Source organism: Cryptomeria japonica, chromosome 10 (genome assembly GCF_030272615.1).
Source record: "Cryptomeria japonica chromosome 10, Sugi_1.0, whole genome shotgun sequence".
NCBI classification, from domain to species: domain Eukaryota; kingdom Viridiplantae; phylum Streptophyta; class Pinopsida; order Cupressales; family Cupressaceae; genus Cryptomeria; species Cryptomeria japonica.
The window spans coordinates 725182987-725198996 of record NC_081414.1 but is presented as its reverse complement, the minus strand read 5'-3'; the positions used below and the strand labels follow the sequence as shown (position 1 = coordinate 725198996).

At 33.3% G+C, this 16010-nt stretch overlaps 1 protein-coding gene across 1 annotated transcript; it reads left to right on the top strand.

The window, feature by feature from the left end:
• The first annotated feature begins 1965 nt into the window (after positions 1–1965).
• Positions 1966–2499, top strand: LOC131045514 (ethylene-responsive transcription factor ERF023-like). The gene has a single exon (XM_057979108.2). The coding sequence runs from the start codon at positions 1966–1968 to the stop codon at positions 2497–2499; it is 534 nt and encodes a 177-aa protein (XP_057835091.2).
• The last annotated feature ends 13511 nt before the right edge of the window (positions 2500–16010 follow it).

Genomic DNA, 16010 nt, shown 5'->3' with positions numbered 1-16010 from the left:
TAAAACTTTGTAATGGTACAAGTCTATCTTGCTTTTTATAAATCAAAACTTACATATGAGTTTTCTTAATAAATAGGTAAATAACTGAGATAATAATATTGAGATCCCACCTCTCCAAATTAAACGCATGAATTTTTAACAAAATGTTATGGATTCATTCTTTATGCTTAATCTCTGGATTGGACAATGACATAAAGGATTATGAATCCCAATTAGGACCTCTCCATGAAATAAAAAAAAATATTCTAAGATGAAGTATACTTATTTTATTTTTAAGAGACCATTTCTAGCACTATAAATTATCATAATATAATGTTTAGAATGTAAAAGGCCTTCAAGTTATCTTTTTTCACTTTTAATTTTTTATTTTTCTAATATGGATTATTCTCTTAAAATTTCATGTATTTGTTAATACATGAGCATCCCAACCATCTCCCAATTGTCATTCCTATCTTTTCCTATACCAAAAATAATTCACAAACACCAAACTACTGTAGATTCATGGAGAACTTCCTCAACTATACTATCAAAGTATGAGTGATAACTATCTTATTTGATTAACATAAAGGCAATGGAAATTGATGTATAATATCAAGGGACTATGTGAATCCTATATAGGGAAACTCTTACAATGATCAAGTTATGTTGTTATAGCTATAATATTTTTAAAATTTATAGAAATGCTAGTGACAAAATATTGGATATTGAGTTTTCATGTCAATTAAACACCATTGGTTCCAAATGGGGAGCTAGAATTAAAGAAAAAGAGCTTTTTGACATCCCATTTGTTTTTGGAGGTAGAAAATAATAACAAAATGAGATTCAAATACCCTCTTGGAATTATTATATGTATGGTCATATGGGTAGTTGTCTCAATCGTGCAATTAGCTACTTAGCAAGACCATGTGTTAAAGGGAAAGATGGTTTCATAGATTCTTTTCTCATAATCGATGAACTTTATAGGTATAACACTCTATCCTTGGGACCCTTTCTATTCTCCATTGAATGCTTACGATTACAAAAGAATCATCATATATGGTGTACTCAAGACTCTACATAATATGGATTAGGATGAAGATAAAATCAAAGCCTACTAGAAGTACAAGAAGGTGGCTACAATACTAAAAATATATTGGAGAATTTTTGTGCAAATGGTCCCAATAGAATTGTGATCTAACACTAGAAAGATAGTAATATGAATGTGCTTTCTATTCAGGATTGTACATTGATATGTGGTTGTCTCTTTGTTAAATCTAAAAATTTAAGATGATATTCCTAGCACATACATGCTCCAATTGTTTAGAAACTTCTGCTTTCTAATTTATCTAATTCTTAAATTCTTTTTTGAATGTCAAGGAGTGCAACTATATTAGGAAACACCTAAGAGAAATTGTTACATTGCAACTATGATGTTGTTCTATTTTGAGCCCTTCAATTTGATTAACATTATTGTTTTCAAGGTAATCAAGGATATTAATATTTAGACATACATATTATCAATTATGGTTTAGCATATTTCAATTCATTTTAATATGCCAACAAAAAATGTTCATAATATATTATCCGCCTCTAATATACTTCAAAATTGGTATTGAATAATTACAATCAAATTCTTTCGGATATATAGACATAACAATAAGTCACATAAATATGTATTAGTCAGCTCAGTATTAGTGGAATAGGCATGAGTTAATTAATTTTGAGCATGAATTCTCAATCCAATTAGGAGGGCTACTCTAGTGATTAAGATATGAGAAGAACCACCTGAAAATGTAATAGTGTCAACTCTGCATGATTTTCGTTTTGAGCTTGTGAGAACTTAAGATTAATAGTGTTTGTAGTGCATTTCTGTTACGTACTATTGCTGTTTTATGTGTAAACTGCCTGTTAATTTGCGCTTGAATGTGTTACAACATTTGTCAAATTTAGTTTGACGAAACTTTAAAATTGCTCTTTCTATTATTGATGGGGAAAGAAGGTAATGGTGTAAATCGAAGTAGGAGGAGAACAAAGCATTCCAGCTATGTAGGCAAAGCAGGAAGTAGTCGAAATGCAAATAGGAGGGGAACAAAACATCCTATATATATAGGTGTGAGAAAGAGAAAGTGGGGACTGTGGGTGTCAGAAATCAGAGAGCCGAGGAAGGAGAAGAGGATATGGCTGGGCTCATTCCCAACACCAGAAATGGCTGCTCGTGCACATGATGCAGCTGCTTTTGCCTTAAGAGGCGATTCAGCTAATTTCAATTTCCCTGAATCGATTAAATCCCTTCCTCTGCCTGCAACTTCTTCCACAACAGATATTCAGGCTGCTGCTGTGGAAGCTGCGTACTCTTGTCATTACCAAGAGAAGCAAGAAGTACCACAACTATGCTCCAACACCAATGATGATGATAACAACAATAGTTTTCTTGAGTCGGAGCCCACTATACACAATCAATCAGTGTCCACTGATGTTTCAGGAACTGGAAACAAAATCAATGAGATGGTGGATTCCTAGCTTGATTGGCCAAACTTGCTAATGAATATTGCAGATGGAGTATAGATTGGATCTTCTCTTCTCTTTCATAACCCATTTACTATAGAAGAAGAACAAGATCAGCTATTTACATTTCTTTGGGATTTAACTTAGAATATCAAAGTAAAACTATACAAGGAATGGAATGTTGAGCTTTTATAATTCAATCTCTTGGGAGATGGGTTAGTGCCGACTACTAAAGAAATGTTGATGCAGCAAGGTTAGTCTTATATAATTACCTCTCTTGAGATAAAGTATTTAGGAATAGTCAAAGCCATATAAATGCTTCCATTGAAATCAAGTATTTACAAACGATTATAGCTATATGTCGACTTCCTCTGCAACGATGCATATAGCATCCCCCCTAAACAATTTTCCGTAAAATGCATATACATGCTCTCTTCCTTCTGTTTTCATCATGTTAGTGTTCAGTTTCTGTGAAAACTCGGCTTATATGTAGTTTTGTCTTACAGGTTTCTCTTTCTCTTGAACTCCTGGTCTAACTTTTGCATTCTGGTTTTATTTAATGGTAATCCATTCATGTCATTGATGTTTATTTATCCCTTAGAATTTAAAAGGAGTGATTCAAAACATTCCGAGGACTTAAAACGCTTCCTCGATTCTTGCATAAATATGTTATCTCTAAAGTCTATGTTGGATTTGAATGCTTCTTACGAACCCTTTTAATGTGAGTATATATGAATGCTGCCTATAAACCCAAAGGCTGTTTTAGTGATCCCCCGCAATGTATTATAGCTACGGTGGCTCTCTAGATTGTGATTCACAAGATTTGTACTATTTTTAGATAATTGTGTATCAATGTCATTAAATATTTTAATTATTTAAAAAATTAATTGAAATAAAGAACATGTATTTGTTTGTGTGTCATTTATGGAGTCATTTATTTTCAATACTAAGCAACGTCTTATCAAAAACATAAAATCTGTAAATCACAATAGATTTTTACGTGATTTCTACTGGTTTGATCCTCTTAATCTGCCTTTTCAATGTTGTAAAAATAAAAAAATATCTGCTGAAAAATATTTGTGTTATGCAATTTTTTTTTTTTATCAAGTGTTGTTTTGTATGGAAAATAGCTGCTGTTGTCATTTATAATGTAATAATCTAGTTAAAAATCTAAATATTTTTATTGTTATTATAATGTGTTGCCCCATATTTGACATACCCAAAATTTCTACTTCAAATTGGTCCCAATGTTGAATGAAGGCCCAAATATGTGTCTATGCGTAATGAGTAAGCACGTGATCCAAGGTTGTTGTCAGTTAAAATATGAAAAATGGATGAGTTTTTAAAATTACAAATAATTGAGGGAAATCATTTTGTGAACATGTCATAAGCCTCATTTTATACCATATAACTAATTTTTGCCTGAACCCAGTTCACAGTTTGCTATATATTAAACTTTCAAATTTTGATGTCCCTCACCAAAAACTGATTAAAATCTCTCTTTCTAGGTATCATCATGAGGAATAGATGATAATGTTTTCTCGTTTCCCCACCATCAACATGTGTTTCAAATTTCAGAGCCTAACTCCTTACCGTTTGAAAGATATGGTCATCTTTACTAAGTTTGGGCATTAAATTTAAAATATTTAAATTATTTTTCAAAAAATAATTTAATATTGTGGTCATTTGAGAAAAAAATGTTGTCTAAAAACGTCATTATTTTCATTTCTCCTTATTCTCCTTCGTAGTCAATGGTTTTTGGAGGTCAAGATCATAGTCTTTGGAAGAAATGGTTAAGGATGCTCCGTTTTGGAGCATTTTTAACACATATTCATAACCTCAAAAAGAAAAAGTTTAAGAATGCTCCAAAACAGAGCATTTCTAACCTTATTTCCTAACCTTGTGTGGACCCGCTTTGTCTAAAAAGGTTAGAAATGCTCTGTTTTGGAGAATTCTTAACCTTCTTCATAAGAGTTAAAAAGAAAATGCACAAATGAAATGTAGTCTCATGGCTCTTTGTAAGCGAAGACAATATGATTAATAATGCAAATCTGCAATGCAAGTTTTTCTACCTTTCATTCCATCCATACAAATTCGAGAGCTTATGAACAAGTTATGAACATTCATCAAAGCTTAAGAGGATAGAGGGATTTCATCGTTGTTGTAGCTGCAATTGCTCTAGTAGATGTGACTACCAAACTTGAGGATATCGCCTACCGTGAGGATTGATTATAGGATGTATACGCTGCAATTGGCGAATGTAAAACCAAACTCCATGTTATTAATGCTTTGTAAGGTTGATATGCATGTCATGGACATGGCAGGCAGAATATGCAAGTACAGACAATGCATGTGAGTTGGTTGATATAATGCATGCATGATAATTGTTTGACATAATGCATTGGATAAATGTCATCTCGCAAATACAATAATTGTAAATATTATAGAAATTATCAAGAAAGTGCAATTGGCAAGTATAAGGCCGAATTCCACAACCTTCATCATCGATCTCCTATACCCAATAAAATAGAAGCTTTACAACAAAGTATTGGCGTTAATCAAAATATTGATTGAAAGAGGATTTTTGTCCGATGGTGTAGTTGAAAACACTCTTGTAAACATGCATGTAAAAAGTGAAATCACACACGCAAGGTACACAAAGTGTTTAATAGATTGTCCCAAAGAGAAATGTTGGAGGCATAGCCAAGGCAAGTGAACTATTTGACAAGATGCTTCAAAGAAGGTGTCATCTCATGTAAAGCAATGATGTAGGATATGCACAAAATGGATTTCCGGAAAAAGATTTTGAATCTTTCAAGCAAATGCAAGTGGTGGGTATAAAGCCAAATTCCACAAACTTCGCTAGCATCCTTCCTATTACAGGTTAATGTCACCATCCTTCCTGCTTGTACAGAATGAAAGCTTTAGAACAACGGTATGGACATTCATCAAACCATAAGAGGATAGAGGAATTTACTTAGATGTTGAAGTTGCAACTGCTCTGTTAGACATGACTGCAAATTGTGGGAGCATAACCAAAGCTGTAAACTGCTTTATAGAATAATGTGTTTGTAAAGCTGCAAATCATGGAAGTGTAGACACGACAAGTGAACCATTTGACAGAATGCCTCGAGAAGATGTCATCCCAAGAAATATGACAGTTGGAAGGTAGACATGAAATAGAAATGTGTGAACCTCCCTCGAAGCATAAAAAGATGTAGGATATATGGCAAATGTTATAGGGTTGTCCTCATCTAGGTTGAAATACACGCAAAATGTGGAAGTAAACATAAAGTATGCAAAATATTCAACCAAGCCCATCAAATAAATTTGGTCACAAAAAATACTATGAATGCATATTCACAAAGATGGGAGAGAGATTTATGTCAAATATTATAGTTCCAATTGCCGGTCAATATGAATAACAAATGTCGAAGCATGGACGAGACACAAGCAAACTATTCGACAGTCTGCCTCAAAGTGATAGTACCACATGGAATGCAATGATTATGAGGATATACTAAATGGTTTGTTGAAAAAAAAAAAAACTTTTGAAGCAAATGCAATTGGTAGGAGAAAGACTAAATTCCATAACCCGCACCATCATTTTCTCTTCAACACCAAAATTTTGCAATTTGATTCAGTCAACATGCATGAATGTGTGGAAGCATAGAGTATAGGACATGTAAGCTATTTTCCATAGTGCTATGAAGGGAATACTTCTCATGGATCACAATTATTGTAAAGTGTATGCAACCGTCAAATAATAAGTGCCTAGTTTGATATGCATAGAAATGTCAAATCATAAAGAAAAACTTGAACAGTTTCACAAAATGCCCCTTGGATGGTTGTGTCCTTCAATTGATCAAGACAGATTACAAAATTCACCACTGAGCTATTGTAATTGAAACATATTGGGGTCGCATTAATTGGTATTTTCATCGTATATGGTTGTATAGAGCTAATGACATTGGTGATCACAATTCAAGAGCAAAGAGAATTTATGATTAATTTCCCTCGAGTACTATTACTAATGTTGGTGGTAACTTGGCTAAAGTCTCCTTCAGCGATTGTGCAAAATAGAATAATGTTGTTTCAAAGGCTATAAAGATGCCAAAGATAGAAAAATTTAAATGATAAGAAGTAATTTTGTTAAAACGAAAAATATATTACTGCCACTCGAAAGAGAGCCTCATGTTGATGGAGAAAGTACATGCAACACATTTTATGATTAACATTACACAAATGATAGTATCTCAAAGAAGAATTAGATATAAATGATAAATGATCAATTAGATTCATGATTTGGCAAATTGGTTATTGATCACTCAATTTCTCTTGTGAAAGTTATTAAAAGAAATAACCAAGACAAGACCAACTTTTGTAAATTACTTGGGAATACAAGGAGTTCACAAGAGGAAATGATGACTAGTAGATGTAGTAAAATCTCTCATATCTGAAGACCAAATTGTTGATGAGCAAGTTACTCACAGATTAGAAGAAGACATGGAATCAACACTGACAAAACTGATATCAAGTTCTTTCTTCAATGTAATGGGTTCAAAATTCTCTTTTTGAAAAAGTGACTCATGTTACTCATTGTAACTAAAGGTTAGAAAGTGAACCTTATTCATGCAAATGTGAAGTGGTTTCTAACTAATCTCTTTTTGCATAAGAATGAGTTAGTTATTACCCTATCCCACCTATCCAAAGTTAGTTACTAAGAGAGTTGTCCTACAAAGCCTATAAATACAAGGCTATTTGGAAAGTAAAAAAAAAAACTTTTGACACAGGGGAAACTCTGTAGAAATTGTTAGAGAATCTTGTAAAGAATTTTGATTTTACACTATGTACAAAGAGGCTTATAAGATTGTATAATCTCACAAAGACAATAAAGATTTCTTTCAAGTTTGTATGTTCTTGATGTTATTCTAAGTTGTCATTACTAATTTTTTGCATGTTAAATTAGTAATTCCTTTTTTGTCCTCACATTAATTATCAACAATATATGCAATTGATGTAATGAAACACAATCACTTCCTTGTATCCTAAGTTGGATGTATCTAGATAACTTCTCTTTCCATGTGTCAAGATTTGTTATCTTTATTTCTTCATCATTGCATATCAACACTTATTTCGTGCTCAAACCCCATTTGTAATTATTATCAATTGTGGAATCTCAGTTGGTTTTTGTATGTGTATCATTGGGGTTCCTGTTAGTCATATTTCTTTAGTTCTGTGTTTTCTCCTTTATGTACTTTCAAGTTAAAAGTACACAAAATTCCTAAATACCCCTGTCATATGAGGGAGCTACCCCTCTCAAACACAGAGGAAGATTGTGTTTTTACTCCAAACTCTCCAACTATTGAAATGCTTGTCACTGCTCATCGGGCAAACAGGGTCAGTTTCAGATAAATGACTGCAGTGAGAAATCTGTTTACCAACAAAAATTTTACGACTCTGCTGGGGAGCGAAATACCAGTGTGCTTTGTTCCTCAAAAATTGTAAGGTATCTTCTTCAGAATGAAGGTTGGCGACTCTATCTGAAAGATCGAATTTAGAATAATGGTTTGGTACAAAGGAAAGTTGGAAAGTGATAGTGAAAGTGAAGATGAAGACTATATATATCAAAAGAAGTAAGCATCTAATGAGCCCATACAAGTTGAATTCTTGAAGAACTTTTATGGTGGCATGCAGTTTACTCCTGATAAGATTCATCCCTATTAATGTCAAGTGTTCCAAAATATTGAAGAAAATGATAGAAATGAGATCGGTTTTCTTGCTTGTGATCATTTACCCAAGTAAACAATCAAGAAAGATGAAGACAAAGGTGATCTTTCTCCTAAATGAGTTGCTCAACAGAATTGAAGTCTTGATAATCCTGAACAAGTCAACTTCTAGAAGATTTTTTGCAGTGGAAAGAAACTTGATCCTACTAATGTTTATCCTTCTCTACTCCAATCTTTTCAATTAATTGAAGAGAAAGAAAGAAGGGTAAAATTTTTTCCTGCTCATGATCATTCACTTGAACCAAAGGTAAACAACAACAATGATGAAGAAAAATATCTTTTTGTTTCACTTTCTGCTCAAAGAAATCAAGATCTTAATTATGTTGAACAATTTCAATTTTTGAAAAGCTTTTATGGTGATAGGCAAATTTATCTTTAAAAAGTACATCCTTCCTTGCTTAAAAAATTTAAAATGATTGAACAAAAAGAGGAGTGAGAAAATTATTTTCTTGAAGATGTGCACATTCCTGATGAGATGTCTTGTGATCCAAGTTTTTAAAAAGATTCGTCACATTATGCTTGTGTTGAGGAAGATGAATCCATATCAGTTCATAAGGATACATGTCAAAAGAAAGATCAAGATGAAGTGTGTGAGGAAGAAAAAGAAGATTGTGCTGTTGTATGCCATGAGAATTATGAAGATTACCATAGCAAGGAAGAAGTCTTCCATCAACCTGAAAACAAGGAGCTTAGAGGTGAAATAAATGATTTCAAGACTTCCATGCAGTCCAAGCTTCAAGAAAATGGTGAAGAGGAGATAGATAAAGATGAATCCCCTATAGTCTTCATTCCAACTTGGTGTCTTGAAACTTCTGATGATGATTTTCTATATGGAGAAGATATTCCTATTCATACATTACCAATTGTTATAGTGGAAAGACTTGTTGATGAAATCAGAAGTATAGCATCTAATGGAAATCTTTATACTGATATGACCAATAGAGAAGCAACCATAGGTTAAATTTTGCAAACATATTCTTTATCTTAAAAAATGGAGACCTTTACTAAACTTCTAGATCAGCCCCAAGTGAAAGAAGGTGAACCATCAAGCATTCACTCTTTATCATATATGCCACCTGAGTATGAAGTTTTCAAATTTTATTAAGAGTGTGATGAAGAGGAATCATTGGGACTAGAGAATGCAAAAAGTAATACAGATGTCTATGAGCAAGTTGAAAATGAAATCTATGTAGGTACATCAACAAATGTCCTTATCTTGATGGAATTATAATCTATTCCTTATGAAGTATTCAAGGTTCAAAGCAATCCTCTTTCCGAATCTTTAGATCAAGAAGACACCCCTATACAAGAGGATAGTTTTGGGAACTATACCAAAAATGCAGGGATAAATGAGGTAATGGATGATCTAATGAAGGAAAGAAATGAAGTTAATTCTCATAATGTTTGTATTCCAAATTGGTGTTTGAAGGCTTCAAATGATGACTTCTCCTATGGTAAAATTGTGTACCTCAATCCTTTGTTTTCCGATGAGTGTATTTCTACAGGTGATTTTCAAGTTGATACTCAAGAAAAGGATTCGATGGTTGTGTCTACTCAAGTTTCTTCACATTATAGATTATATGAGGGTTGTCTAATTCATGGGTTAATTTTTGTCAAACTAGACTACCGGAGGAATCTTCAGATGGAGGATATGGGTATGCTTGAATATATTCCACAAATTGCCAATAATGTTTAAAATGGTAACCAAATCTTTCAAGAGAGCTTGGGAATTTATGATGAGAGATGGTTGTTTGGTTCATTGCTCAAAGATATTTCTCATCTTATACATGTTGATCTTGCCAACTGACTAAGCTTACAAGTGTCAAATGGATCCACGCCACTTTTCTGCAAAGATGCCTATTTCTCTCAGCTTGTGAATGGTTTTGTATGACAATCCTAGAGAAGATCGAGGTGGGCTTTGCCTACTATGTACATATTTAGTTAGAATTTTCTATTGTGTTCATCCCATATTTGGTTTGTGTCTCATTTCTCCAGCATTTCCCTATGTTGTTTCCTCTTTGACCCTATTGCCCAATGAATAGTAAATTGGCTTGCTAAACCAGAGATTTTGGGTTCATCCTGTGTCCTTTATAGTCCTTGTCCCTAGTCAGAGCCAGTTGTTGGCTCATATTTGATATACCCAAAATTTCTACTTCAAATTGGTCCTAATGTTGAATGAAGGCCCAAATATGTGTCTATGCATAATGAGTAAACATGTGATCCAAGGTTGTTGTTAGTTAAAATATGAAAAATGGATGAGTTTTTAAAATTACAAATAATTGATGAAAATTGTTTTGTTAAAATTTCCTAAGCTTCATTTTATACCATATAACCAATTTTTTTCTGAACCCAGTTCATAGTTTGCTATATATTAAACTTTAAAATTTTGATGTCCCTCGCCCAAAAATGATCGAAATATCTCATCCTACGTATCGGCATGAGAAATAAATGATGAGGTTTTCTCATTTCCCCACCATCAACATTTTGTTCAAATTTCAGAGCCTAACTCCTTACCGTTTGAATGATATGGCCATCTTTCCTAAGTTTGGCCATTAAATTTATAATGTTTAAATTATTTTTCAAAATTTAATTTAATATTTTAGAATATTTTAATATTGTCATCATTTGAGAAATAAAAGTTGTCTAAACAAATCATTATTTTAATTTCTCCTTATTCTCCTTCGTAGTCAATGGTTTCTGGAGGTCAAGACAAAATGGTTAAGGATGCTCTGTTTTCGAGCTTTCTTAACCCATATTCATAACCTCAAAAAGAAAAAGGTTAATAATCCTCCAAAATGGAGCATCTCTAACCTTATTTCCTAACCTTGTGTGGACCCTCTTTGTCTAAAAAGGTTATAAATGCTTTGTTTTGGAGCATTCTTAACCTTCTTCATAAGAGCTAAAAAGAAAATACACAAATGAAATGCAGGGGTAATTTCACGTTGGCTTATGTGGTCAATTTGAGCTTGGAGACGTCTAGTTTTTTGGAAGTGGCGGCCATCTATGGTCTAATCATTATTAAATAAATAAAGTACAATAATATTATTATATAAGGTGACTGAAATAATTAATATTATTCTCTTCCCAAAGGATGAAGCAATGCTAGATTGGAAGTGTGAAGACATGGTGGCCAAGTGTAAGTCGGCTTACTTGAGGAATTAGTCATGTCAGCATATGCCACATGAGAATAAAGGGAAACAAATTTGTAGAAAAGATGGCTTCTATAGGTACATTCTCCAAGGATTTAAAAATGTGGGAGAATATCTATGAATTACCAGATTTGGTTTGTGTGGTTATCTTTCAGGACAAAAAGGTTAATGATGGAGAATAATTTAAGAATCGCATTTAATATTGTTTTCACCATATTTTTGGATAGTCATTTTTTGATAAGCTGGTAGCCATCCTTCTCAAAAAATAATGTCACAAGCCTTCTTCCTTCAAATCATTTTTATTTTTTAAGAGCTAGTTTTTGCACTTCCTACCAAGTTTTTCCTCCAAAGCTCTGTATGCTGGAAATGGGGGGGAATTAATTAAAATGGAACTAGATACCTACAAAGAGTTCAAAAGAAATTTGAAGCTTTGGCAGAAGATAATTAAAGGGAACCTATAGAGTTATGTGGAGGGTATGTAGGGTTTTGACCCAGAGATTTCAAAGAAATTTTCTCAGGCTTGGAAAAAAGGGTAAGTAAATTTTGGGAAGGTTGCCTTCGAAGTCACCCTATTCCTAATTGTTGCCATTATTGGGCTTTGGCAGGATGGTACTACCTTCTATAAGAAGCTAAAGGGATCTTATAAGGAGTAATCCATATGTTTGTTCAAGGTAGGTGAGGGAGTGTTGAGATAAAAAAAGTGGATATATGTTGGCATATGCTAGATTTGGTTAAGTGTTGTCATTGATGTCAACACAATATCCTGATTGGACCTATCTTGGTTTGACATGGTGTTTATCTTGGTTTTCGATAAAATTTTGATCCAGTATGATTAGGTCCTTAGATTCGATTTCAGATGCTTATTTGGGATGCTTATATGCTTGCCATATTCCATCAATTCATGATTTGGTGCTTTGGCAGCAATCGCTTATGTTCCCGATTGATATTTCTTAGTACCGGTTAGCTTTACCGCTTAGCGATATTTTATGATTTGGTTAGATGATTTTGGTGTTACTTATGGAAATAATTTCTATCATGGTGAAGGTTCTTCTTGATAATATCCTAATTGTTTGGTGGCTTTGCATTGGCTGGTGTGTTGTTATGATCATCCTATTTGGATCTAGTTAGACTTTTGTGTTATTGCACTAAGGGTTTCTACCAGTTGGTGAAACATGTTGGATTTTGTTCTTAGAGGAATTTCTAGTGGATTTAATTGTTTAGATATTTGAATTAGGTCCATGCTATGTAATATAAATCATAATATTGGTCTAGTGGTATCATGTGATATAATTTTTGTAATAATGGGTTTTTGGTTTTAGGGTTGAACCGAACTTACCAATAAGGTTGATGATTTGTATTTATAGGAGACTTATTCATGTAATTTGCTATAAATATGGTTGTCTTTATTATTAGAGAAAGGTTTTTGTGCGAACAAGGCTAGATCATTCAATGAAGGTTGTTAAAGTTTTGGTGTTTTAGGGCAGACATCAAGTCTTAATCAGAACTATATCAAGCATTAGTAGATGCTACTTTCATAGTTCATTTTATGTAGATTGTAGTCTAATGTTTTGTAAGTCAGTTAGACTTCTTTTCTTTTGATGAGCAGTGAGCTCTAGGTTGTTGGCCTGATTGCAAGTGCAATCCCCATTGTAATTATTTCACATATTGATGTAGAAGTATTATTTGATTGTGGGTAGGGTTTCCCACCATGGTTTTTCCCTTCACCAGGTTTTCCACGTCAAAATATTGGTTTCATGTGTATTGTTCTTTCATGCTTTATCTTTCATTGTGTTGTGCTCTGACATAAATCTTATAGGCTTTTTTAGCTATTGTACTTGTGACAAAACTGATTCACCCCCCCTCTTAGTTTTCTCTCGGTTTCATATCATGACATTAGCATCAAGTTCTACATTCAACCCCTATCGGAAGGAGAGTCCCAGATTTGATGGTACAAATTACAAAATATGGAAGGAGCGAATGAAGATTCATTTGAGATGTCTTGGAGATGAAGCTTGGGAGATAGTGGAGAAAGGGTATATACATCATGATTCTAATTCTGGAACACCGACACCTGTTGATGAACACAAGAGAGCTGAAAATGATGTTAGAGAAAAAGAAGTATTGTTGAGTGCCCTATCTAATGAGATCTATTGAATGTCATGGTGTTGGAGAATGCAAAAGGAGATCTAATTGAAGCTTGAAACTCTCTATGGAGGTGACCAAGTAGTAAAGATCACAAAAACTGAAGGTTTCCGTGTAACATAAGAAACTTTGAAGATGGAAGAAGATGAGAAGATTAGTTCTTTCGTGGATAGAATAAATGAAATTGTCATTGGAATCAAATGTTGTGGTGGATCAATTAGTGAGGATGAGGTTGTGTCAAAGATTCTGAGAGTTCTACCTCCATCTTACAAGATGAATACTACTGCAATTAATGAACTCTGGACAATGTCAAGTACCCCTATCACTAGAGATATATTACCTGGGAAACTGACTACTTTTGAGCTTAAGGAACTTGGATATTAGAGTGATACTAAAACTAAATCTGTACTTAAAGCATCCACCTCCAGTAAGGAGGAGATAGATTGGAAGGATTTGTATGCTAAAGATTTGGAGGACATTGAAAGGGAAAATAGAGAACTTGAAGAGTTGGAAGCTCTGATTGCTAGAAGAATTCCTAAAGGACCGGCTAGAAGTAAGTATGGAAGAAAAGTCCCTTTTAAATGTTTTTCATCCAATAAGATTGGTGACTTTTCTTCAAGATGCCCTAAAAGAGCTGCTAGGAATCATGAAAGATTTGTGAGGAGTTATAAGTCTAATGATGATGATGATGATGATGATGATGATGATGATGATGGTGGTGGTGGTGGTGGTGGTGGTGGTGGTGGTGGTGGTGGTGGTGGTGATGAAACTATAAGTGGAACCGACAATGGAAGCTCTGGTAAAGATTGAGTCTTTATTGCTATCAAGGATGATTCTCTAGAACCTGTCATTGAAGAAACTCATACCGAGGAGAAGGTTTTAGCTGCAAAAATTAAAGAAAATGATGAATGGGTTATAAATAGTAAATCAAGAAAATTCAAAGACTCCCAAGTATGTGTAACTAAATCATTCTGAAGATCAGATCATTTGAGATAAAAGGAATGGTAAGATGACTAGAAGAAGGTTAGCTACTAAATAGGTATGTTTAATTTCTCAAATTGAACTATAATCATTTATTGAAGCAAGTAAAGATGAAAATTGGATGAAAGCAATGGAAGAAGAGGAATTAGATCAGATAGAAAAGAATAAGACATGAGAATTAGTTCCCAGACATAAAAGAAAAGAATATTATTGGAATTACATGGGTTTTCAAGAACAAATTAAATGATGAAGGTCAATTTATAAGAAAGAAGGCTAGATTGGTTTGCAAAGGTTATTCACAAGAAGAAGGAGTTGATTATGGTGAGACTTATGCTCCAGTTGCAAGAATTGAAGTGGTAAGACTATTTCTTGCCTATGTTGCACACAAGAACTACAAAGTATATCAGATGGATGTCAAATGTGCATTTCTAAATGGATATATTGAGGAAGTCTACATTGAGAAACCTAATGGATTTTCTTTATCAGAAGACAAGGACATGGTTTGTAGATTGAAGAAAGCTTTATATGGATTAAAACAAGCCCCTAGAGCATGGTATGATAGATTAGATAAATATCTTTCAAAGCTTGGTTTTAGCAAAGGTAATACTGATCGTAACCTATATTATAAAATTGAGCATGATGAAAAATTGATTAATGAAGTCTTTGTGGATGATATCATTTTTGGAGGAGAAGAAAGTCTATGCATGAAATTTGTTGATGATATCAAGAATGAATTTGAAATGTCTATGATTGGTGAGATCAAATTTTTCTTAGGTTTGGAAATTACTTAGACTTATAATTATATTTTCATTTGTCAAACTAAGTTTATGAAGGAATTGCTTAAGAAATTTGGACTTGAGAATTCTAAACCTGTCGGTACTCCTATGATAACCGGTTGCAAATTGTCAAAGGATGATGAATCTCCTATAGTGAATCCAAGTAGATACAAATGATTGGTGGATTGTTGTACTTAACTTAGACTAGACCTAATATAATGAATGTTGTTTGTATTGCTTCTAGATTTCAGTTAGATCCTAGAGGAACTCATGATATTGTTGTTAAGAGGATATTCAGATATTTGGTAGGAACAAAAAACTTTGGGTTATTGTATCCAAATAATGATTATTTCATCATACTATGTGCCTATATAGACTCTGATTAGGTAGGAGATGTGGATGACCGGAAGAGCACTACAAGAAGTGCATTCTTTATTGGAAAGAAGTTTGTTTCATGGCTTAGTAAGAAAATATCATGCACTTCATTATCTATTGTTGAAGTGGAATATGTAGTTGCTGCAACCTACTATACTCAGATTTTACGGATGAAATAGATGTTGGAAGATATAAGGGTAAGTTATGATGATCCTATTGTTATTCACTATGATAATAATGTTGCTATTGATATGTCAAAGAATCTGACATTTCATTCGAAATCAAAACACATTTGTATAAGGTATAGTTTCTTG